Consider the following 26,762-nt stretch of genomic DNA (forward strand, 5'->3'; position numbering starts at 1 on the left):
GTGTTTAAATGCATTTTTTAACAGTTTGACATTAACTCTTCTTACCCTGTTCACAAGTTACACTCATGTATAACTGTGTCATTCTTTCACTATATTTTATGGAAATATATTGCTGTGTTTTATTTCTCCATCCTGTGTAAAAACACTTCCTGATAGTGGCTGTGATGAAATTATTTTAAAAAATGTATAATTTTTGTCATTTTATTCTAATCATCGTTCTGTCACACCACGAAAAGGTGTTTTTTAACTAAATTATTTACATATCCCTTATGAAAAAAAAAATTATACATGTATTTATATTCAGGATTATGATATTAAAGTTTTAGTGAATATCAGCGGGGTCCCTAATTATAACTCATTTGAAAGCCTTGTTCTTAGTCTTTCTCACTCGATCTGGAAAACACTGCAGCCAGTTCTATTTGTTATAGTGTACCGCGCTCCTGGACCGTACGCTGATTTTCTGTCTGAATTCTCAGAGTTTTTTATCAAGTTTAGTCCTGGAAACAGATAATGTAATTATTGTAGGTCATTTTAATATTCATGTGGATGTTGATAATAACAGCCTGAGCAATGTGTTTATCTCATTAATTAGACTCAATTGGCTTCTGTCAGAGTGTAAATACGCATTGTTTAAGTCTTCAACATTTAAGTCTCCCCACATAATCCTTTATCAGTCTTTTATTTAATAACTTTAGAATTCTTATTACTAGACTACAAGCCATTAGGCAAAAACATCCTACAACAGATGTCTATCTGACAGTGCTGTAGCTAAATTCAATGAGGAGATTCTGTTTTTAATTCAATGCCATGTCTGAATATAACAGAGGACTCCTATAATAACCTTAGTTCCTCCCAAATTGATCATCTTGTTAATAGTGCTACAGGCTCACTGCGAACAACACTCAACTTTATTGCCCCTCCAAAAAAGAAGATAATAAAACATAGGAGGCAAGATAGCCTCAAAACATATGTAAAGGCCCTCTGTAATGCTAGAGCAGCCTATAATTCAACATTAACAGAAGAAAGTAAGCACTGTAGCCAGGCTGACAGAGTCACAGCTCTATTGAGCCATGAATTCAATTCAATTCAATTCAATTCAATTTTATTTGTATAGCGCCAAATCATAACAGAAATTATCTCAGGACACTCTTCAAAATAGAGCATGTATAGACCTATACTCCTTATAAAATTATTTACAGAGACCCAACATTTCCTATCATGAGCAAGCACTTGGCGACGGTGGCAAGGAAAAACTTCCTTTTAAGAGGCAGAAACCTCGGACAGACCCCAGCTCTAGGTGGGTGGCTGTCTGCCTTGACCAGTTGGGGCGAGAGACAGACAGAGACAGAGACAGAGAGAGAACAGCAAGTACAAGACCATTTACATAAAGCAAACTTCTAGGACTGCCTTTTTTTTCACTTACGTAACATTGCAAAAGATGCTACAAAGAACGCTGCAGCACGAATAGTGACAGGAACTAGGAAATAAGATCATATTTCTCCTGCATTAGCTTCTCTGCACTGGCTCCCTGTAAAATTCAGAATAGAATTTAAAATCCTCCTCCTCACCTATAAAGCTCTTCATGGTCAGGCCCCTTCATATCTTAAAGAGCTCACAGTACCCTATTACCCCTCTAGAACACTACGTTCTCTGAATGCTGGGCTACTTGTGGTTCCTATAGTCTTCAGTTACCAAGCTCCTCTCCTGTGGAACCAGCTTCCAGTTGTGGTTCGGGAGGCAGACACCCTCTCCACATTCAAGAGTAGGCTTAAGACGTTCCTCTTTGATAAAGCTTATAGTTAGGGCTGGATCAGGTGAGTCCTGAACCATCCCTTAGTTATGCTGCTATAGGCCTAGACTAACTTCCGAGTTATGTATGTTACTAACTTCACTTCTTCCCTGGAGTGTTTGTGCTTTCTTGTCTCTCAGGTTCTCATGGATCCTGGTGGTGCCTGCTGCCATGATCCTGCTTGACCCCCACTGCCAATATTATTGATATTATTATTATTATTAGCATTATTAGAATTATTATTAATAATATTATTATTCATCGTAGCCCATCGTTGTGGCAATTGGAGTTGTCATCGTCATCAGTCATTTCTACTAGTATAGTTGTTGCTTTTGTTGTTGCTGTGCACCATTGTCTCTGTCTCTGTCCTTCTCACTTTATTCCCCATTGCTACAAAAAAACAAAAAAAGTCCTTCTCACTTTATTCCCCATTGCTACAAAAAAACAAAAAAAGGCCTCAAATTTGGTTGTCTTTTCAGAACAGACTAATCCTGCACAGAGCATATCCAAGTACAGGAAAAAAGGTGTTTGACAGAGGTTCTGACTGGCTTGCTCATCTGTTATTGGAGCAAAGAGCAAAGGGGGGGGACTTACAAAGGGCCAATTAACCTCCTTTGGGGCCTTTGTGCAAAGATAAGGTGCTGGGCCCCTATTACCATTTCCTGCTGGACACAAGATGCCTCCTACTTCACTGTAAAGTTGATTCTCAGTGTATGTGCCCTTTAAGATTCTACATCACACTTGTACAAGTTGCATATTGCACCAGGATTGACTTTCAAACTACTTGTCATGTCACAAAATCAAGAAACAGATTTTTGACTGGAGGGGGACTTTAAATGCAACCTTTTCTGTCTTTGACAGACTCTTCAATTAAGTCTTTTTTACATTTTTACATTTTCAAATTAACATTTCATGATATAGAGTTTGTTCTTTGAATATGACATTTATTTTTCTATTTCTAATCATATTTAATTAAGGTTTATGAAGAATGTAACTTTATATTTTATTTTAAGTTATGTACTTAAGAACACATTTTACTTACTTAAGTATTTCCATTCCATGCTACAGCTTCATTCATGGTGTAAATAACGTATGTGTTTTCACATAGTATGCTACTTTTAAAAAGATTTATATATTTCCTTAGCATCATTAAGATTTCAAGACTTTCTAGGAGGAAATGTAAATGTTTTCTCTGGGTGAAGCTTTCTCCATAGATATCTTGGATACGATCTGAGGTGTGTCATTTTGTTATACCTGCACGTGCGAATGTTAAGAAATCGATGAAAACGGAGACAGGCGTCACGCGCACAGAATGGACAGCTCTCGCTGCCTAAATATGGGCAACCTTCCCCGTGCGGATCCACACTGGGAAAAAAAAAAGTCTGGGGCTCGTGCAGCTGGTATTCCATCCTCGAGCTGTCGGCAAGCCGCTCAGACTAACCTCTCGCGCACTCCTGTCCACCTTCACAGACCGGTGCCTCTGTCTGTCCGGATAACCAAAGCTCTTACCTTCTCCCTCTGCCGAGAACACAACCTGAAGAAACATGGAAGCCATCAAGAAGAAGATGCAGATGCTGAAGCTGGATAAGGAGAATGCGATAGACCGGGCAGAGCAGGCTGAGGGGGACAAAAAGGGAGCAGAGGACAAATGCAAACAGGTATAGACATATGAGGTAGCCGCAGTATATTTACACAGCAGCTCAATCATCTCCCCTGAAATGAAAGACAATATTGTTCTCAGTGTATTTGCACAGTCTTTTTCTTATGAGTTATAGATCGGGAATTTCTTTTGGTTATAAATTTCTTGGACAGGGGCGGATTTAGAGAAATATTCATTGGTGTCCAGAGCATGGCATGGAGACTTTAACGGGTAAAAAAAATATAAGCTGATTTAATCGCAAACAATCACACATATCAATATTTGCTTGGAAAAGCCCCCAAATGATGAGATCTTATTTCAAAAACATTGTGGCACATAATAACATTGAACATCAAACAGAAATATCTAAAGGGGGCATTAGAAATGAATACATTGTTTTACTTCCAAATCTTCAGACAATTTTCCAAAGACATGTCTTTTTTAATTGAACTTAAGCCTATCAGTCTAAATTGTGGCCACAACAGATCATTGACAGTATTTGACACCAAACTGGGGTGGCCGCTGGGCTGGACAGGTATTTTTAGGGGCCCATTCCACCCCTCTAGATGCACCGCTGCTCGTGAAATAAAATGCATAATTTTTAATGGAGAACTTTGCAAAACAATGTTTCAAATATGACTAAAGCAATAAGATTATCAACGTAAAAGTGAACTCAAACAAGATAATCAAGATAATAAAAGCAGATTTGTCAAGTGTTTTACACAGAGACTGAAAAGAAAACCACAGCCTAACTTCCTCAAGCAGCTTCCAAGGCGTGATGGATTTCATTAGTAAGGATCTTGGCACCATCATCTGAGGCGCAGGGGGGTTAACAACTGAGAAGAATCACTTACAGCAGGGGTCAGCAACCTTTACTATCAAAAGAGACAGTTTTGTATTCTGTGTGTAATGGCTACACATTTTTACAATTGGAGAACGTAATCACTTTAGGCCTCCAACAATGATAAATGAAAATGTCATTGCCACAGGGAGCCACTGGAGATGTGGCTCCAGAGCCACAGGTTGCCTACCCCTGACTTAGTGCAAGTCTGTGGAACTCTTGTAAGACCAAAGTACATTCTTCCTCTTATTTTGAACTCATGGCCAATACATCTGTCTGATATTGGCCTATCAAAGACTGGTATCTGCATATATGAAGACAGTTTTTTTCCAATATATAATGCAGGAAAAAAAACCTCAGTGATTTAAAAAATTGTTTAACATGTTAAAGAATAATTAACTTAAATATCATTATTCAATTTTCATTCCAGCTCACAAATTCAGTATATTGGCCACCATATCAGTTATCTGTGAATTTTTCCTTTCTAAAATCTGTATCAGTCTCAAAAATCCCATAATGCTTGGGCTCTACTCTTAAGAAATTAAAGGCTTCAGAGTTTTGCTACTACACCCTTACTTGGTCTGGTTTGAGCGTAGATATTGCTGTGTACTGATATCACTGAGTCATTTTGTTGACTGTTCTTCATTGTGCTTTTGCCATTAGCTCACAGTTGTCACTTGTAGCAAGAGTGGCCAATAAAATAACACACCTCTTAAGATTTTAGGAGCAAGAACGCATCAGAGAATTGGATTCAATTTTCATTGGCAGCAAAAAATAGGGCTGGTTTCTGTCACTGACCCTTTAGTCTTAGTCAGATTATTCATGTTATTGTAATAGTTTTGTTCTGTAGTGGGTGTAGGAATATGACGTCTAACTTAAAATTCTAAAACTTGCTTTGAAACACGGTTTGGGGCATTTTCTTCATAGTAGTGGAGCAGAGGAGACAATGTGGTCATAATGTGGAGACATTGGGAGTACAACAACTGGACACACATTCTCATGCAAACATTGTTCTGGAAGTAAACGTGGTTGTAGAAACTTAAATGTATGGAACCTTAAAGCAATAGTTTGTCATTTTGGGGAATACACTTAAAGCCTTCCTGGCCAGAGTTAGTTGGCAGTCTTCATCCAAAGCTCCATAGTTTTGCTGTAAAGGTGATGAACAAAACCTGAATGTTCTCAAAAATGCACAGGTAGCCAGTGGTTGCTACAATGGGGGCCACTCCTCCTAATGATGCAGTCTAGTTCAGCAATATGCATGTATTGGTTGATTTTAGCTGTTTGCTTATATCTGCCAATATGTAAAAAAGCTGCAGTTTAGGAATTCCAAAGATATTTTTGAGGTAATTAGAAACAGTGCCTCCATTACATAATTTGTCTACCAGAGAGCACTGTTTATTTTTACACAGAAAATTTGTTCCACACAGAGGATATCTTGGTCACTATTCTTTAAGAACAAATTTTGTTTTTCATTCATTTTGTGGGCATTTTGGACAGTCCCTGGACAGCTGTGAACTGGGACTTTGAGATGTTGCACGCCTTATCCCCTGGACTACCAAGGTGCCCCTAAGTACAAAACTTAAGGGATCCTTATAAATCATTTCTTTATGTTATGTGTGATTTAAACATATATATATATTGGCTGATATATCATCATCAGATTTTTATTAACTCTAAAATCTATGTTGGCATCAAGCTCAGATATCTAGTGTTGATCTAAATCCTGGAGGGACAATTTTCAAATTTATTTTATTTTACTTGTATAGCGCCAATTCATTACAGAAGTTATGTCAGGACACTTTTCAAATAGAGCAGGTCTAGACCGAACTCCTTATAAAATCAGACTCTTGTCACACATCACATCTCATTTGTCAAAGCACAGCACCCCCTTGCTGACTCATGATGATGGTGAACACATCAAGGAACATATGAACAAAGTCAATCAAATTCAGATTGCTGCCCCCTGCCAAATCCAGCTACAGAGTCCATTTGTGAACTGAAAAATTAGTCACAATTTATTGTTTCAGATAATGGAACATAGCGATATTCCTGCAGTCTCTCCTGTCTCTCCATGATGTTGTTGACAAGATCAGGCAGCAAACAATGAATAGAATGCTTCTTTCAGCAACTGTCTACATAGCATCTGTCCCCAGAAGATCCCAACTTGGAGCTATTACAATGCCTGCACAATTATTTATAAGAGCATTGAATACTGGTATGTCTATTTTAGTGATCCCTCTAAAGACCCCCACCTTCTTTGAATTGTTGCTCCTCTCAGAAAGAGTGTCAAGGCTGGTGGTTTGGGAGTTGTTACAATGTCGACTGTAGGATCATGACTGTCCAGGCTATTTGTGACTGAGAGGCCTTACATGGCTACAGGCTAGGAGAGACTGTCAGAAGTGATATAGAAAGGACATTTGTTCTGGGGACATTGTGGTCGGGCCACACCACTGTCATTTACAATTGGCTTTTTATAGTCCTTGAAGCTGTTGTTGCAAATGGCAACTTGTTGACAGTCTTTGCTGAGTCATTGGATACCAAAATACTTACGTTGAAAATTGAATTACTTGTGACCAAGATAATGCTCTACAGTCTGCGTGTTAGATGATATTTGAAGGGTTTATCATCTTGGGAGCATGCATAGGCTCAGTACTGAAACCTCTTAGTTCGCAGTGACGTAAACATAAAATGAGGGTCATGATGTTGGATGTTACAGGGACTGTGTTGAATACAAATCCCACTGTTATGGTTGCATAAAGAAATTTACCTTTCTACTCAGATTTTATGCATGTGGTTTGTTCTAAATCAGGATTTAAAAAAAATTGCAGTATATTGCCTTGCTTACAGTATTGCAATACATTGCAATATATTGAATCGGAACCCCTATGTCGTGATACATATCTTATCTCAAAATTATTACCGATACACAGCACACAGCCTATGCGTACACCCTAAAATTAACATGTTTTAGGACTGGTCTGCTGCATAATTCGCAAAGTACAGTTTTCTGGTCTGCGTTATACTTTTCATGCCCAAATCATGTCCATGCAACAGCAGTAGTCACTCTTTTAGGTACAAGCTCCTTGTTTTGTCTTGGCTGCTCGCAGTGTTCTCCTGTTTGGGGGTACCCCTTTCTGTATTCATTTATTCTCCTCCATGTTTTTATGTGTTGCCTTCCTGCCTCCATCCTTGCCTTGTGGAAGAACGAAAAGTGAAAAATATTTGCGTCAAGAGTAGGGTTGTGTATAAGAATCTGGTGATACAATATGTGTCACAAAACAGGAGTAATTTAATGTATTGCAATATATTGTGATACAGCAAGGCGACATATTGCAATTTAAAAAAAATCTAGATTTAGGAAAACTGTCATAGTATAAAAACAATATGATAGTGTTTTTGAGAATCAATAAAATATCACAAAACAAAATATCGCGATATGATATTTTGAGAGAACATTTTAAAGTTAAAGTTAAATATTTTCTTTAACATGTTAAATAATAAAATAAAATAAAGAAACACATAGGGGCGGCTGTGGTTCAGAGGTAGAGCGGGTCATCCACGGGTCGTTAGCACCTTGCATGGCAGCCACTACCATCAGTGTATGAATGTGTGTGAATGGGGTGACCATTCATCATAGGCTATTGTCAACCAATTCTAGAAATGAACACAAAACAAATCAGTTGGGCTCTATGTGTTTATTTAATACACTTTTCTGTTTGTGTCTATATATTTCTCCTAAAGTTAGCATTAGATAATGAATGTATGTGTCAATTTGTCCAATTATATGATTTGCTATGTTTCTGTGTATGTGTACTGTGTGTTGGTGTCTGTAGCTAGAGGAGGAGCTGCTGGGCCTGCAGAAGAAGCTGAAAGGAGTGGAGGATGAGCTGGACAAATACTCAGAGTCGCTGAAGGATGCCCAGGAGAAGCTGGAACAGGCAGAGAAAAAGGCAGCAGATGTGAGTGAAGGGAGCTGATGCCAAGGGTCACATTACTGCAGAGAGGCAACTATATTAAGACCACATTAACCTATTGTACTCAGTCCAGTCACATCTGATCCCTCACACAGTAACAGGTGTTTGTAGGCACTAGGATGTTTAACTTGAATTACTGCACAGTTGTAAATTTAGACCATCAGTGACATTACTAGTGCTATAAACCAGTCTGAGCTCCTACTGTGTTTAAAATATGCACAGACAAGGGGCTGACTTTATGGCTTAGATCTAAGTAATAGTCAAACTTCAGATAGACATCCAGTCTAAAAACTCTGGCCTCAGTTTGATACTGTCAGTCAAAATTTACACTCCCATAACTGCATTCTAACATGTCATACATGTCCACAAATCTTAACCATTCTGGTTGTGCTGAATCTCCACAACATCGTCATTAGCTACTGCTGGGTGGCAGTCTCGCCGCCCTGCAGTATTAAATCTGTCATGTGCAGTATCAGATTCTAACAACATATCATCAGCTTGTCAGCACTTGAAATGCCATCAATTTTAACCAATCTGGAGAGCTTGGCATGGAGGATTTGGTTTCTTGAGTCCTTGCTTGGCTCCATCCTGTACAGATGCTGCTGCTACGAATGTGGCTTACTGTGGAACCTCTTCGAGTTGGTTCCTACTTTGGAACCTCTTTGAGTTGCTTCCTGGGGAAATGCACACAATGCACTAAGATAAAAGTAATGTTAGTAAAAAATAAATACTACAGCATTGTATGTCATAATGTATGTAATGCACCAATATTAATCTCAACGGGCCAGTGTGTAGAATTTAGCGGCATCTAGTGATGTAGCTGAAGATCCCAATTCCATCGCTACACCCAACCCTTTCCCAGCATGAAGAGGGAACTACAATGACCGCAAGACATGCAAAAAACACCCCTACCTAGAGCCAGTGTTTGTTTTGTTTTGTTATTTTAATATAACAATAAACAATAACTAATCTTCAATCAATTATTTGGGAGATCTTGTACTTTTACACTTAAAACACAAAACAAAATTATGAAAATGCTTTCAAATTCAGCCAATTGATGCATTCTTCTGCATAAAATTGAGAGCCGCTATAAGTCCAGATAAAGTAAAGTCATACTCCAAGTTAGAAAACCAACTTTCTTGCCTTCTTTCTTCAGTATGTTAATATTTCAGGGACCCTATTCTTCTCATGCAGAGCTTCTTTCCAGGCTTTGGATGACTCCAACTAGCTTCTCTAATTCAAATCCTTGGGGGGCCACTTTAAAGGTCCATTGTGTAACATTTAGGAGGATATATTGGCAGAAATGGAATAAAATATTTATACATATATAAATATGCATAAATATATATAAATATTTCCCGTAGAATGAGTCATTTTTATCTAGGGAGCGAGTCCTCTTTTGCAGAGTCTACCATGCTGAACCGCAATGTTTCTACAGTAGCCCAAACACTTGCTCTCTTTGGAAGGCAAGCTGTATTCAAATGTTTACAATCTGTAACTTGAGCGTTAATTACCACTGAATCCTACACACTGGTTAACCTTCTACCTAAAGCACACCATCTCTAACTTTATATTTCTAACTTACCATGTGATTGACGGAATTTGTTGGTGTAACCTAGCCTATATTCAGTGCTTAAAATGTCCAAAATCCTCAACTTCACTATGTGCATAGCAACCTGCGGGATGTTACACCATTCCTAACAACCACTGTAAGTGTTCATTTAGCTCATCATTTAACTGTCTACCCTGACAGTCTAACAGTAGTAGTATGTGTTGCTTCTAAGTTTACATATACTGTGCTTTTAAGACCAGGGCCAGTAATTCTGGATGGTTATGACATTTATGCAGGTTTAGAGTGTTATGAGTGAAAGCATTTATGACCAATTATAGTGCAAAACATCAAAATGATGCAGGGAAGAGTGACGACTCCCTTTATTTATCCTAAAAGGAGTGAGACCTTCCTGTTACTGTGATGTTACCAAAGATGGAAAAGAATTTGATTCGTTTGTCTATGCTTCCAGTGCTCACAGGATCCACCACTGTAATTGTGTTTACTCCAACATATTTGCTTCAAGACATCTAGCTCTGTTCAAAGACACATTTTTACATGTGCATTTGCAGCAGGAGATATGATGAGATTTACTGAAGAAGTCAGATGCCGTGTAAAGGGAAAAGTTGTCCGAAAAATTAATGATCCAGTAAAGTATAAATACTTTACCTACTTAAGTATCCCACCTCTGCAAATGACATCACACTGCCAGTGCAGACATGATAAAAACTGAAAGAAATGGGAGTATTTAATGATATGATAAAAGTGCATGATAATAACATGTCAGGGTCCCGCAGCAGTTTGTACAGACCAGAGGTTCACAAAAAATTTTTTAAACTCAGGAACACGTCTGTGGAAAAAAATCTGAAAAGCACCTTCCCAAATAAATGTGTATGGAAGCCCATTTCCACCAATACAGAAAAAAAAATCTCTAAGTCATTATAATGACAACATTTCTCAAAATATTGACTTACTATCTCCAAAAAATGTCCGTACAACGTAGTTTCGTGTCATTTCAAAATAAGAGCCGTACTCATACTCGCTTTATTTTGAAATTGTAACCGGAAAAATCGTGCGTTGTCTCACCGCTGACTCCGTTGCCACGGAAACACCGTGACACCTGGGAGAAGCGAGGTCTTGACAGCATGGCGACTTTCACTTCCATAGACTCCGTGAGGAGGAAAATCCAAAGTCTGCAGCACGCGGCGTACGAGGCGGAGGAGCGCGCGGAGGTGCTGCAGGAGGAGGCGGACATGGAGAGGCAGGCCAGGGAGAGGGTAACTGTCCCAACCATGGGTCTGAACCGCTCAGAACAACGCTAGACCGGAAACTGCGAATTCATCAACCAACTTCTAGTCGCTCTCGATAGGTTGCAGCTCCGAAAGATGAAAATGAATCAGTTATTAGAAGAAATACAATGACACTGTAGACGAAATTAGACTTACAGTCAACCTAAATGCAATCATCTCACGTTTGTCTATGACATGATGAATATTTCATTCTTCTTCATTCTTCATTCTTAGTTTGCGTTCAAACCCAGTTGTGAGACTGATATGTAACTGAGCTGAGGTAAACTCTGCAATGTCTCAATGTGATAACGTTACATATTTCCTAGGGCTGCAGAATTAATTGCAGTATTACGAATATTACCAAATTGCAAAAGCTGCAGGTAAAATGTGTGACAAACAGGATTATAATGAAGTACTCTGCTGCAGAGATACCCTGACATTCAAATCTTGTTGTCCAGTTATAAAATTTGGTACAGACCCCCCAAAAATTCACTTTATCATGACTTTAATAGTTTTCTAAATGAAAATTCAATTTACTATGCAACAGTGATCATTCTTGTGGTAATTGTGAATTCTATTGCAATATCTGTCAAAATAATCGCTATACGATGTTACCATATCATGCAGTTCTAATTTTTCCACGTTTACCCTAAATGTTAGTCCTTGTTTATCACTGTGACAACTAGGAACATCACAGACACAAAACTGAAAAGGCCAAATCATTTCTAGACTGTGAAGATTTAGGAAATGTACTTTTAGTTTTAGCTATGAGTCACTATCAGCTGGTGTGATCTCAGTTTCACTGGAATTAGTCGATCTAGTCCCAGGTATCATATCGCTGATTTGATCTGTACAGAAGGGTGATCTGGACTGGTGTCACATCTCAGCCATTGGAAAATGTAATGTGAACAGTCAGAGTACTAAATCTGAATTGAGCAGAAATGCTTGCAGTATGAATATAGCCATATTTATCACTGGGATGCCTTAAGAGTTGTAAGTATTTGATTTTATTTAAATATTGATTATTTTCTGTCTGCTGTTATAGAGGCCTCAGTTATCATTGTCATTATGGCTATAATGGGACTTCACATTATGTGTACGTGTGTGTTTGTGTGTGTGTGTGTGTCCCTACAGGCTGAGGCAGAAGTGGCGTCTCTAAACAGGCGTATCCAGCTGGTGGAGGAGGAGTTGGACCGAGCTCAGGAGAGACTGGCCACCGCTCTGCAGAAGCTGGAAGAGGCTGAGAAAGCAGCAGATGAGAGCGAGAGGTGAAATACTTCTTGTCAATTCATCTTAAACCTTTCAGAGAAACGAAAAAAGTCCTGTTATGTCCATTACCTCCTCTCTGTGTGAGTTGTTTTAGTTCAGTTGTATACTACCTTCCAATGATCCAACTTTGGATTACTATGATAAAACAGTACCTAATGAAAGCAGCTGTTAATGTTGGGAGGCACACAATAAAGCACTTGAATGACTGAATGGTTCAACTGAACATCTAACTAGCTGCAGGGCTGGGTTAAACTGCTAGGGGGTCCCAGGATGAAACTAATTTTGCCACCAGTTAAAGACATTTGGGCCCTCATCTGGTATAGCTGGTACCCCATGTACCAAGGCTGAGTCCTTGCTGCAGTGGCCATGGGTTCAAATCCGACCTCTAGCCCTTTGCTGCGTGTTATCCCCTCTCCCCACCTTTCCTGTCTGTCCAATCCCACTGGACTGGGAGTGCTGGGAATTAAACCACTGATCCTCTGAGCCACCTGAGCCACAGTTGCCCAATTAAAGATCCCCAAACATGTCATTTCTCACTGACTGCTTATTGTTGTCTGTTCCTCTTGTCGTTCAGAGGAATGAAGGTTATAGAGAACAGAGCAACAAAAGACGAGGAGAAAATGGAGATCCAGGAGATGCAGCTGAAGGAGGCCAAACACATTGCTGAGGAGGCCGACCGCAAATATGAAGAGGTGGGAGAATCACCCGTTTTTCATGGTCTTTGTATGACCATACACACATACAACACAAAACAGAAGCTGTGTCCATGCTCCACTAGTACGAACTAATATTGCATGCTAATTCTGTAGTGTGTTCACATTGGAAAAGTAACTTAGATTAAGAAAATTAGGGATACTGAAAGAACTTTAATATCTCATATATAGCACATAATATACACAATTGATCTTTCCTAAGCCTCGCACCGTTTGGAACCTTGGTCAACTACATACTTTCCAGTACTTAGATATGCTGTGTGCTAGGCTCGTCTGTGAAAAGACACATTTTTTAAGTGGTTCAAAGATAAAAGCGACATTTATTTACACACATCGTGCGTTAGTTTTGCTAGAATTTGCTATCAGTTGTAATTAGCTACCTAATGATTACTGTAGATTACCTAGCTAGTGTTTGCTTTGTAGCAAAGAGCTAACTAGCTAACTAGCCAGCTACCTAGCTAGCTAAAGATTGATGATGTGACTATGTTGCTTTTATCTTTCAACTTCAAAATTAATACAGGAAAGGAGAATGTTGACCGAGGTTCTGACCGAGACTCGTTCAATTGTCAATGGAGCACTGAAGGAACATTGGAGGAGGAGAAAGAGGCGGGACGTAGGAAGGGTCAATTAGGATAGTATGGACGATAGAATGGAAACAGTGTCAGTGTCAGTGAGGATACATGCTAAAAGTCAATGTGATGACAGATGCTCTTTCTACCAGAGTAAGAGCAGATCATCATTCTGTTGTTTTGGAGGAGACAGTTCAGTGTGTGTTGAATGTTTGCAGGTTGCACGTAAACTGGTGATCCTGGAGGGTGATCTGGAGCGCTCAGAGGAGCGTGCTGAGGTGGCTGAGGCGTAAGTCAACACCTGCACCATGAAAACTCACACCGACACAAGAGCCACTGTACATTATTCATGTTGTCATGATCGTGTGATCACTGCTATGACAACATGTCATCTTACATATTGACTTACTATTGATGAATTTCTTACTTATTAAGTAAGATTGTTTGATATTGATTTTGATAATATTGGGAAGTGTGCATGGGCTTGTCGATTAATCTACTGATTCTTTTTTCAATAAATTGATTAATCATTTTGGAATTAAAATATCAGTACATTGTGAAAATGCCAATCACAAGTTCCCAAGAGACAAATACTCAAAGATACTCAGTTTGCCATGTTACAGAATAGAGAAAACCCTACATTGGAGACGCTAGAACCTATGGCATTTTTGCTTTGTAAAAGACCTAAACAATTAATCAATTATGAAAGTTCTTGTCGATTGATTTTCTTTTGATTGACTAATGGATTATTCACATAATCATTTCAGCACTAGAACTCTAGTGTCATAGAGCCATGTATGAATCACAAGCTGTAGGACATAACAAATGCACTAATCACATAGATCTGTATGTGTGTTTTGTGTTCTCCTTCTGTGTGTTTTTATGACATGCAATGCCTGAATACACCACCATCACCTGTATGGGACTTGTTATATTATTATATGGCTGCCCTCCCCACTGTCCCCCTTCACCCTTGAACTCCTGGACTAACCCCTGCAGGCGAGTGAGGGAGCTAGAGGAGGAGCTCAGGCTAATGGACCAGAATTTGAAGTCCATGGTGTGCGGAGAGGAAGAGGTACTTACTGTACGAACTCCACCGAGGTCTAATCCTGACCTGCTGCCTTCTGCTCCTCTGATCTGCAGGCTCTCAGCCCCTCTCTCTGTTTTCTGTCTAACCTGCACTCACCCTCTGTTCAAGCAGTACTTAAAGTCTGCTCACATTCTGTATTGTCTTTCTTCTCAACAAATCCCATGAAAAGACCAAAAGCAACTGACATAATTCAATTCAATTCAATTTTATTTGTATAGCGCCAATTCATAACAGAAGTTATCTCAGGACACTTTTCAAATAGAGCAGGTCTAGACCGAACTTTACATTATTTACAGAGACCCAACAGTACCACCATGAGCAAGCACTTGGCGACGGGGGCAAGGAAAAACTGCCTTTTAACCTCTTAAGCCCTAGCCATATTTTCAGAAAAAACGCCTAAAAAGACATACCCAAAGTAAAAAAGTTGAAGACAATTGCTTTGTTATTTGATGGAATATTGAGACATAAACACAGAGTTTTACATTTTGACGATAAAATGCTAAATTTTGCTGCGTCTTTGCTACAGGGCTGACATGAGCTGGTTAGGTCGGATTATGTTTTGCTTGGTATCAGCAGAAAGATGAGCTTCTCTAGTTTAATTTGACACCTAACATGACTGAGTCGAGCGAGCGGATATATGTGTACTGCTGCGTTTCATTTCAACTGTCCCTTATATTCACAGAGCTGTTATTTTTTTAGTTAATTGTTTAAATTATTGCCAAACAAACTGTGTTTGAGAAAAATACACTTGGACTGTTGTTTTGGTAGAGTTGAAGCCTCGTCTTTTGGAAACATTTGAAAAAAAAAAAAAACACCACAGCGTTTTATTAACTTTTTACAGGCAGTAAAGCATTGTAACGCTCGCCGGTCCGTCGGGTCTAACAGGTTAAGAGGCAGAAACCTAGGACAGACCCTTCGGCTCTAGGTGGGTGGTCGTCTGCCTCGACCAGTTGGGGTGAGAGAGACAGAGAGAGGGAGTGGGAGAGAGAGACAGAGACAGACAGACAGACAGACAGACAGACAGACAGACAGACAGACAGACTACTCCAATAGTAGTGACTGATATAGGGTTGGGAATCAGGGACACAGTGAAGAATAAAAATTCCAACTTTGTGCATTTATATTTAGTTACATGAATCTAGCAGATGATGATGATGATTAGGATAAAATTGCTAATTTTTACATTGTGGTAAATATGGACAACTGTATATTTGTTATGATAACATTACTTAAGATCAAAAACTAGCAAGTCGATAACTTTGCTAACACAGCCAAACAAGTGCAACAACACAAAACATAGCCATCAGCCAATATTACTGACTAGTCCAGTAGAAAGTAGGTCTGCAGCCTTTAATTTGGACTCTTGTCTAGAGGCTTCTCTCTTTTTTTCTCCTCTTAGCTTTTTCTACAATATCCTCTCTCTTTGCCTCTGCCATTGCCATGTCCACAGAAGCTGCTGAGACGCTCAGTCACTTCACGGTCCATCATGAAACTCTGTAAATCACAGAGAGTTGTGGAAAAGCAACTGGGGGGACCTCAGTGGGAAAACCAGAAAATATTTTCTCCATATATTATAAGACATTTTTTGCCCCATAGTTGGTGGTGTGTGACTTACTGCTGACCTGGAGTAAAGTTACATAGTGCAAGAACAGGAGTATGTGGCACAGAGTGGGAATGACAAAGGCAGAACAGTTACATAATGCTACCCCAGCTTAAAATCACTTTGAGTTTCACTGGTAGATAATTCTTAGGTTTTTAAAAACCTTTAAAGCTCCATTAGGTAAATAAAATGATTTTTTGGCATATTTGTTGAAACTTGCACTGTATCCTGACAGTAATACATGAGACAGATAATCTACATATAGATAATTTACAAGAATCCACCAGACCTGAATGATAATGACCAGAGAGTTTCCTTTCAGGCTGTGTATAGGCCCACCAATCACCACATGATGTGTGGCTACATGTGTGTAGCCTGTGAGGCATATTCTAAGGCAAAAAGCATCAATTATGCACTTGATGCTGCTCGTTATCTTATTGCTCTGAGTACATGGTAATAATTGAAGGTGACCTAGATCAGTGTATCAGCATTTTTTTCAGTCCTGTCTTGAAATATGGCAGCTGTACAGTCAGAGGACACTGTTAGAGATTTTAGTGAGAACTAAAACTAAGTTTTTTTAATAGCAAGTGCTGTAATGGACGCAGATTTGTACTTTATTTTAATACATTTAATTCCACATATGCTGTCCTGCTGCCCCAAATAGTCACTAGAGCACCAAAATGCACAATTTCCTCCTGTTTGAGTAATGTTTGCTAAAAAAAACACAATGACCAGATGTTTAAGAAAATTACTGGGAAAAAAGGAAAAACTTAATTTGAAGTTCTTAGATAAGAGCTAAGTGTACAGTAGAAACCATCTGGCTTAGAACTGAGAGCCACAGACAGGGTAGGGAAGTCACACACATTGTTGGTTTGGGTCTATTCATGGGATTTGTTGACAATAAGAAAAGTGTAGAATAACAAAAATGTATCCATCCAGGTTAGTTTTATGACTACTTTTATCCCCTACCAACATTGTCCCTTTAAAAACACCCTGGCATTTGGCTAAAAACATTGTTCTCTCTCTTCCTTCTATAGAAGCAGATTACTTTCTTCTGTCTCTGAGTAAGAAATAATGAGTGTCAGGGTGTGATTTCTTCTGCTGTCCTACTTTTCACATTACTGCTTTTTCTTCTCTTGCTTTTTTCCTTATTCTTACGTTGCTCAGTAAATCAGGTGACCTTGAGGAAGAGTTGAAAAATGTCACCAACAACTTGAAGTCACTGGAGGCCCAGGCCGAGAAGGTACAGTAGGAGTTGAGGGACGTTCAGCCTCAGGACTGGCCAGTCTGACTGTATATATAATGTCCATACTACTGTAAAATGTAGTCTTAGATATACTTTAACTACAAAAGTCGGGCGCCCAGTTAGTTCAGTTGGTAGAGCTGGCGACCCATGTACTGAGGCTGAGTCCTTGCTGCAGCGGCCCAGGGTTCGAATTAAATAGAATTAAAGCGGTCAAGGTGGTGAACAGGATCAAATGTTTAACTAGTAGATATCACCATGAAACTCCCCCAGCATTATTTTGTATTATTTGTTTTTATTATTATTTTATTATTTTTTATGTATTACATATTATGTTTATTATGCAAATGAGTTATTATTTACTTAAAAATTTGCTTTGCATACCATCCTATAGACATCTAAACATTGGATAAAGCCAGGTTCAAATGTTTGGTTAATATTGTTAAGTCTGTTCATCACTCCATAAATCACAATATACTGCCAGCAGCCATAAAAAAAAGCCATGTTTTTAGTGATAAAATGTGATGTAAATGAGGCTGTAAATAACAAAACCCTCTGTAAAAACCTTCACAATATAGATAGGAATAACACTGCAAGGTTTGGTGTATGTAAGTGCTACTGAAGTGGAGATTTCTTTCTTTTTTGTACAACATCAACCAAAATTTAAATTGACCAAAAGGTCTTTTCCAGTTGCCATCTTTGTTTGAAGTAAATCATCTTTTTTGTCATGGAGTGGACAGAATATAATTTATCCACATGGTTAGAGATAGTTTAGAATCCTGAAAATACAGTGAAACTGTGGTGTAAATGTATTAATTCATTTTTAAAAAAGTTAATTAACCCACTTACTTAAAAATATTAAAATAATTTCCCAATGTAATTGAGCAAAGATGTGTTTTTACATTTATGGAGTCTGTCTCCTTTCAGTAGTTGATACTCTATTTGTGAATGTGTTTTAATTGTGCTTTGTTAATACCTTTTTATGTTTTTATGTATGTTGATTTCAGTACTCACAAAAGGAGGACAAATACGAGGAAGAAATTAAAGTTCTTACTGATAAACTGAAAGAGGTAAGATGTTTTTCACCATTGTGTTACGCTGTTACTGTCTCCTCCATATGAACTAAATGAACAGAGAGACAGTATTAATACATTTGTGCTGTGCTTTGTGTCCCAGGCTGAGACCCGTGCAGAGTTTGCAGAGAGGTCTGTGGCCAAGCTGGAGAAAACCATTGATGATTTGGAAGGTATTCAACACTCACCTGCTGTCTCTGCCAGTACTTCCACTGACACCAGTAACATGTTTGCTTGCCATCCTGCAGTGAATGATGTTCAAACAGCTAAAGTAACAAACAGCTTCACTAATTCCATACCTGCTGTTGGAACAGAACGGCTGATTGGCTGCACAGTATTTACTGGTGAAGCCACTGATGATTGGAAGGACCAATCAGTTCTTACTCTGGTCATTTGGTTCAGTTTATTTGTCTGGTTATGTGACCTGAGAATTGACTTGTACTTACTGTGTAAATATACAGCAGTCACCAGTTCAACTTACCCAATGACAGAATTGTAATACTGAGATGAGAGTGTACGTACCCAGCATATTACTATCTTTCAGTGGCAATAGTGGCCTTAGTTTTAAAGCTAAAGTGAAGATACTGGTGAAAGTAGAAGAGTAGAAGCATCCATTGGTACCATGTCAACATGGCTTGTTAGGAAAGTACATTTTCCAATTTTGAGTAAATTTGGTGGTGGCTGTGGCTCAGAGGCAGAGCCGGTCGTCCACTAATTAGAAGGTTGTTGGTTCGATCCCCAGCTCCTCCCACCACATGTCGAAGTATCCTTGAGCAAGATACTGAACCCTAAATTGCTCCTGATGCTGTGCATCGCTGTGTGAATGTGTATGAATGAGTTAGTTTCTGTTCGATGGACTTTGCCATCACTGAGTGAATGTGTGTAAAAGGGTGAATGTGGCACGTAGTGTAAAAGCGCTTTGAGTGGTCGGAAGACTAGACAGACGCGATACAAGTACCATTTAAATGTTTGCTGATGGAAAAACTTGCATGGCTATTTTTAAAGTGATCGCTTGACCTCTGACCTCAAGATATCTAAATGAAAATGTGTTTTATTGGTACCCACGAAACATGAGACAGACAGGCCCACTTTATGCTAATAGCATGCAGATTTTGCATGCAGTATAAATGTACGTATTTGAGTATTTCTACATACTGTGGCCCATAAACAGCATGGGCATTGCATAAATTGGGCATGACTGGAAAGCTGAGACGTTTGTGGATTCAATGAGCACAATTGTATTGATGGGTGATGATGTCAGGTCTCATAGTAGCCTTGCCTTTATAGTGAGAGCTTTTTCTTTAATATAAAATGAGCTTCTGTGACTTCAGGATAATCACAGCCGCATGAAACTGTATAACCACAAACTAGGGACTGAGGATATCCAGAGGATTGATGGCTTTCTTAGATATATTGACACCACTGATGTATCATCATACTTTAGTTAAAAAAAACTATAGGCTAAGCTGACATTGAAAGGAAGTTGACATGAAAAAGTTCCCAATTGTGGAAAGGATATGCAAATATTATGTCTAGTAGAAGACCCCACATAATGCACTATACATGAATGCAGCTGTTTTTATACCACATTGGGTATTTGCATATGATCCATATGAAGTAAACATTGTTTAGGCCCATGTCTGTGAGGCTGTACATGGATGTTTTGTGAACATTAGCCCACCATTTATACACATGGACTGCACATGCCATCTGTACAGGTTTGATCAAACCAGCAGCTACATGAACAACTTTATTAGTATATTACATTTCAGAGAAAAATAAGAACTGAGAGAAGATTAAGAAAATAAAAAGCATAAAAACATTTAAAGTGCAGATAAACATCAGCTTCCAGATCCCTGGATCATCCAGCAAACACCCAAATGGCCAATAGCCAGCAGGGGGCATGTGTAAGCAGATTACACTACAATCATAATCTGTGTTTAGCCTGCGCCATTAGACTTTAGAAGATCATAAATATGAAAACAGCAGCTACAGTATTGTCATTTTTTAATTTACAGATGAATATTTTACATGCAAAACATATGATCAATTATAAAATATATGGCTGCAGATAAAACTACCCAACAGTAGGTTAAATAGTTCTGTCTGCATTAACAGTAAAATGCTTCTCACATGTTAATGTATCATTGATAAGAACACAAATATATAATAATATACTACTATGAGTGGTGCCTTTCTGTCTGCATGGGTAGTTTTGAACTATAATATGCTCCTCATACTTTTACTTGATTAAATTTTAACCTATAATTGAGTATACAATATACATTTTTTTTTTTTTTACTTTTGTTAAGTAAAAGTAAAGTCTGAATACTTCTTCCACTGTGTCAGCTCAGTTGACTTGGCAGTTGACAGTTGAAAAAAACACTCTGACACTCATTCTGCAGAATGAGTATGTGTGCTTTAGATACTTCTGTACTTTTACAAGCAGAAATTTGAATGTAGGACTGTACACTGTGTTATTGCTACGTTTACTCTGAATACTTGTTCACTTGTGCTACTGACTTTCTTGAGACATCCATTTCAGCAGATATGTGGACTTGGACTGGACTCACTGTCACTGTATTGGTGACTTGCAACTTGAATTGACAATAAAACATATGACTTCAGACTCGACTTGGAAGTTAAAGACTGTCTTTGTTCATTTTATGATTTTAATTTGAATCTTGAATATAAATCTGTGTCCGTAAGCAGGTATACGAGTGCACACTTGGAATGGCATCGTCATGATTGGACAAGCTGTTCTCTCCCAATCCCTGGCTGGCTAACGTTGATAATGTGTGGTATCACTAATTAACCCAGTCACCAGAATAAAACGTTGGCATTGTAACATTACGGTTCAACGTTTCGCATTTTTTAATTTTCACGCCTAATGTAACGCTGCAATAATTAGCTGTTATCAGTTGAATAAAAAACAAAAAACACTTTATTAGGGTTAGGAAATTTGTAGGGCTATACCCCACTAAAGATTTTCCTAGTTGACTAGTCATCGAACATTTATGATATTAATTTAATTATTTAATATATATATTTGAACAGCTGCCATCTCCCGGAAAATAATCACTCTTGTGGGGAAAAAAAGTGACTTGGCTTGGCTTATCCATGAAAAAATGACTTGGACCAAGTCTTCGTGTCAGAGACTTATGAAAGCACAAGCTGTACATGGGTGTTTCCAGGTGCGGACTTCTAACATGACTTCCAATGGTTTACCTAAGTGCACCAATAATTCATAAATCTCTGGCATGTGTTGTATATGGTGGTGTTGAGTGCAGTATTCCTTGATAACACTGCATGATGTGTTCATTGTGTGTGTATCTGAACCCAGTCTATAGCTTCAAGTTGAAACTTTGTTGCTTAGTCATGTTTGGTGAGCTGTAGCAACTAGCTGATGTGGTGACACTAACACCAGTGATTCTTGGTCATTCAGTTTGAGGGTTGCCGGTTTCAGTGATGTTTCCATTTTCTCTTTGTTGTACTTTTCGGTGTCACCTCACTCCATTTCCATTCTATGCTTTGTCCCTCGTCTCTCTCACTGTGTGTGTGTGTGTCCTCCTCCAGATGAAGTGTATGCTCAGAAGCTGAAGGGCAAGGCTCTCAGTGAGGAGCTGGACCTGGCCCTCAACGACATGACTACACTGTAGCTGCTCTCTCACTTCCTGTCTGCTGCTCCTTCCTGTCTGAACTGTCTCCGCCTGCTTGCTGTTGTTTTGTTTCATTCCACAGTGGTATCAGGGGCTAGAAGAATCCACCCACCCCTCGGTAAGCTGTGTTACACAGCACCGGCCTTTTTACAGAAGGTTAAGTTACAGCTCACTCAGTCACTGTTGTGTGTCTGCTCGTTCACTGAGTTAATATCCTCTCTTTATTTAAGTATTCATGTAAACCTGCTTCCCCCTCCCCCTCTGTAATAAATGTATTAAAGCTCTCTTGACTTTCTGTCTCCTTCTAGTCTTGCCTTCTTTCTCTTCAGTTTACTTCCTCTATTCAACATTCATAAGCAGTGAATGAATAATAAATAATTGCTTTTTAGCACATATGTAGTTGAAAATAAGGAAGTTTGAAGGTTTTCATGCCTTTGTAACCTCTCCTTTTGAAGTATCTATAACTGCATTTAATGTAATTTTTTTAAATACAAGGTTGACAACATATATAGGTCAATTATTGTCACTCTCAAGGATATATTTCAGTTGGCCCTTGTCCCTTCTAAAGCACCACTAGGGCCCCAAGGCCCTGCAGCACGCGTCCAGTATACTCGACGCAGGCCTCTCTGTGCTTAAAGCGTGAGCTGACTACTAGAGCCCCCAGCCCCCCCACCCCCCACCCCCCCACGATTCAATACCAAAATCAAAACAATAAATCCCATGTACTTCAAACACTCCTTTTATTATAAAACATTTGAACTTTACACAACATAACAGTGGTCCTTTTTCTAATAGATTGTCTTCTTATTGTTCACTGCTTATCTCACAAACTATAATCTGTTCACCATGCTGTTCCCTTCAGCACTCTGGTCTGTGTGTCTCTCTCACACACACACACACAGCTTGCCCCACCCCACCTCTTTCTGTTTCTCTAGCTCCCTGAGTCTGTGTCTCTTTTAACTTCAGCAGTAAGTTTTATAAAGTCACTCACAAAGCACAACTCGTGGTTGGAATTTTTTCATACGCATTTCTGTTTTCACGACAGCAGGTTAGGTGTAGAGGAGGCTCCTTTTTACTGCCCTATCAAAATTATTGAAACACAGGAGGTGTAATTCACATTACTTTTATACAGAAAGCGGAGCATTTAACACAAGTGCAGATATATCAGTTTCTGTTATGATGGCTCATTCACTGTGTGAGACCATGTGGACGTACAGAATGGTGGACCCTGTGGCACATGTTAATGACACACCAGGTAGGTGAACTGGTGTTGACTAAAGAATGGAAGCAAAGAGACCATATCTCACATCATCTTAATAAGAAACTGTCCAGTACTTAAGTACTTTAGTGCTAATTAGCAAAATAGAACATTTAGATAAACATGGTAAACATTATACCTGCTCTGCTATTGTTAGAATGACAATTTCTAACAAGAAAGTGGACTGAATCAACTGAAAAAAATTGGGTAACACTATAGTTCATAATTTCCTTAGTGACATCTAGCAGTGTAGTTACAGACGGCAACTCCCTCGCTTCACCCTCCTTTTCCAAACATGAAGGATAAACTACGGTGACCATTAAGTGCCAGTGTTTGGTTTGTCGCTTCTGGGCTAGGCTGGCTAGGTGAGCTATCTGGGCGCCTCATAAAAGTCTCATTCCAAAAAAAAAAAAAAAAAACCCATCACTTCCTATATTCAGATGATTATATAGTAATGAAAACATATTTACGATTATTGTAGTCAATTCCTGCCAATAGATCCTCCTAAATGTTACACGCTGGAGCTTTAACTACGGACTGTATATAATCTGGTACTTATTATAGGCTATTATATTCTCAGTGTAATTCAGCCTATACTTATAGTTAGTGCACAGCAAGTGAGCTGAACATGCAGGTAAACAGACAGCTCAAATTATATGGAGAATAAAGGTTCTGAATACTCTGTGTTGGACTGTTTGTCAAAACAAGTGATTTAAAGACGTTATCTTCGGCTTTATGTCTGACTTCTTAGCAAGCCATTTTATGGTAAAACAACAATGCACACACTGTGCATAAATACTCTGTAGAACAAGAGGGCTTCTGTATCTCCAGTTACAGACAGAACATTTTTTGGAAGCTCACTTGTGACTTTGGTTCCTCCTCCAGAGAAACTGGCCCAAGCCAAAGAAGAGAACTTGGACATGCACCAGGTGTTGGACCAAACCCTTTTGGAGCTCAACAATCTATAGAGACCTCTTCAGAGCTACATGAAGAACAACGGATAGAGCAAGACAAAAAAAAAGGTTTAATCTCCCGCCGAAACTCCCAGCATAAACCCTTACAAATGGAATCTTAATGTAGTATCAACAGTTGTAAATGTGAGGATTGGTTCAGATGTAAATCTATAGTGCCCCTGAAATGACATGAGCAAGAACTCGTTTCAGATTCATAACAAAAGTAATTTTGTGTGCACTAGAAACTTTGTAGTTCATCAGAAATGATCCTGTCGTCAATAAAAAGTTTCTTGCATGCACATGTAACTATCCTGTATGCACCAGAAAGCAGAGATGGGGGCTTGAGACATTGTGACAGTGACTTGAGTCAACTCAAGTCACTGTTTTGATGGTTTGCAACTTGACTTGACAGAATATAAATGACTTGAGACTCGACTTGAACGTTGAATAGTTGTGACTTGACTTGAGACATGATGACTCAGATGACTTTTTAGCTTTCATTTTATGTTTTCAGTTTAAATATTAAATATAAAAAAATGTTTAATGATCTGGGACTCAATTGAGACTTGGACCAAATGACCTCAGACTCGATTGAGACCTCGACCAGATCACGTGAGTCACACTCCTATCAATTTTTCAATTCAATTCAATTCAATTTTATTTGTATAGCGCCAATTCATAACAGACGTTATCTCAGGACACTTTTCAAATAGAGCAGGTCTAGACCAAACTCCTTATAACATTTACAGAGACCCAACAGTACCACCATGAGCAAGCACTTGGCGACAGTTTATCAAGAGTAATTGTTCTACAAGAAAGGTTTCTCTTGTTTGACCAAACATGATGAAGCTTTTCACATTGCATATATTCTTAAATGTAACAGAGCCCATGCACTATGTATCTTTTTAAAACTAATGATATACTGAAACTCATGCAAGATAGTTGCTACTTGCACACAAGAAACCTTTCTCCTTCACACAGCATAGTTTCTAGTATGCACTGTTTTTTTTCCTTGGTTGATAGTGTGATACATGAATTTCCAAGATGTGTTCCAAGAAGACTGTCCTCCGAAGAAAAACAATAACATTAGTTGTTCAAATGGCTCTATGTTAAAGTCTCACTGAAATGGACTGTGTGAATGAATGTGGGGAGGAAATGATGTCTGTTTCAGATCAAAACACTCATTTTAGAAAGCAAACATTTTGTCTTTTAATTTGAGGGACTTCAAAATGTCTGTTTACTTTCTAGGGTAACATTCAAGTTTTTGTAGTAAAATTAACCATTTATTGGCTACATTATTATTAGTGTTATTTTTAGGTTATAAAATTATGACACCTCATTATTTTGAGTTACATTTTAGAAAGATGAATGATTTGAACAATTTGACAAACTAGCAGACAAGAGTGTGGCTGATATTTGATGTTACAGATTTAATTGAAGTGCTGGGAGCTGTAATACTGACCTTAATTCTGAATAAAGGTTTTATATATTGTAAACAAAAATGCTTTCTTCAAATAATATAGTTCCAAGATGTCTTCAATGAAGTTACTTTTTACAATGAGGTTTTTAAAAAAGTCATAGTTGATTAAAACATGCATACAACATCTGTCTTCTGGAAGCAAGTGACATTATTTCATTGTAAAGCTTGAGTGAATCTCTTTGGATAAATGACAAATTCCAGTGAATTAGAGCTAGATTTGTGATTCACACCCTTCCATATTTAGGTTCAGGGATCTGACCAATTACATTCCTTAGTGTTTATGCTGCCACTGCATAAGTGTGTATATGAGTAGTAAACTATAAATTCAGATTTAGTATATCAGGATAAATTACCAGGGTCACAAAACATACACTGACAATAATTTGAAGCAAGAATATGAAGCACATCATAAACACACAAGAATGAAACAACTCAAAAAGAGACTGCAAAGTTACAATCCAAGGATCGCAAATAAGTGCCAAATTAAAAAAACCAGACTATAAGGAGACAGTCCATGAAAGCAGTATTGAAAACACATGTGCTTTGTTTTAAGAGAATAAAGAAGAAGTAGAAGAGGGCAAGTATTTGAAGGTAAAATATTCCAGTTAGGAGACAAAGGGAACCATAAAGAGGAACTGATACCAAATTGTTGTTTTGTATCAAAAGGGAGCCATCTGAGTGTAATCAAGCATCAAACAATCCTGTGTAAAAAAAAAAAAAAAACATTCTGGGTCACCCGGAAATCTCATCTGGGGGAGCTGGCGCCCATATGCC

General features: G+C 38.5%; 1 protein-coding gene across 4 annotated transcripts; it reads left to right on the forward strand.

Annotated features, from left to right (window-relative positions):
- The first annotated feature begins 3,183 nt into the window (after positions 1-3,183).
- Positions 3,184-26,114, forward strand: tpm2 (tropomyosin 2 (beta)). Of its 4 annotated transcripts, none has more exons than XM_051412380.1 (9): positions 3,184-3,447; positions 8,103-8,228; positions 12,216-12,349; positions 12,925-13,042; positions 13,851-13,921; positions 14,632-14,707; positions 18,573-18,635; positions 18,742-18,811; positions 24,441-26,114. In XM_051412380.1, exons 1-9 carry the CDS (start codon positions 3,334-3,336, stop codon positions 24,521-24,523), a joined length of 855 nt encoding a protein of 284 aa, XP_051268340.1. In that variant the 5' UTR covers positions 3,184-3,333; the 3' UTR covers positions 24,524-26,114. The 4 variants fall into 4 exon arrangements, with proteins under 4 accessions (XP_051268340.1, XP_051268339.1, XP_051268338.1 ...); XM_051412379.1 differs by lacking the exon at positions 24,441-26,114 and adding an exon at positions 22,215-22,592 and having other exon boundaries at positions 3,186-3,447; XM_051412378.1 differs by lacking the exon at positions 14,632-14,707 and adding an exon at positions 17,490-17,565 and having other exon boundaries at positions 3,187-3,447.
- The last annotated feature ends 648 nt before the right edge of the window (positions 26,115-26,762 follow it).

This window comes from Dicentrarchus labrax, unplaced genomic scaffold (genome assembly GCF_905237075.1).
Source record: "Dicentrarchus labrax unplaced genomic scaffold, dlabrax2021, whole genome shotgun sequence".
NCBI lineage: Eukaryota > Metazoa > Chordata > Actinopteri > Moronidae > Dicentrarchus > Dicentrarchus labrax.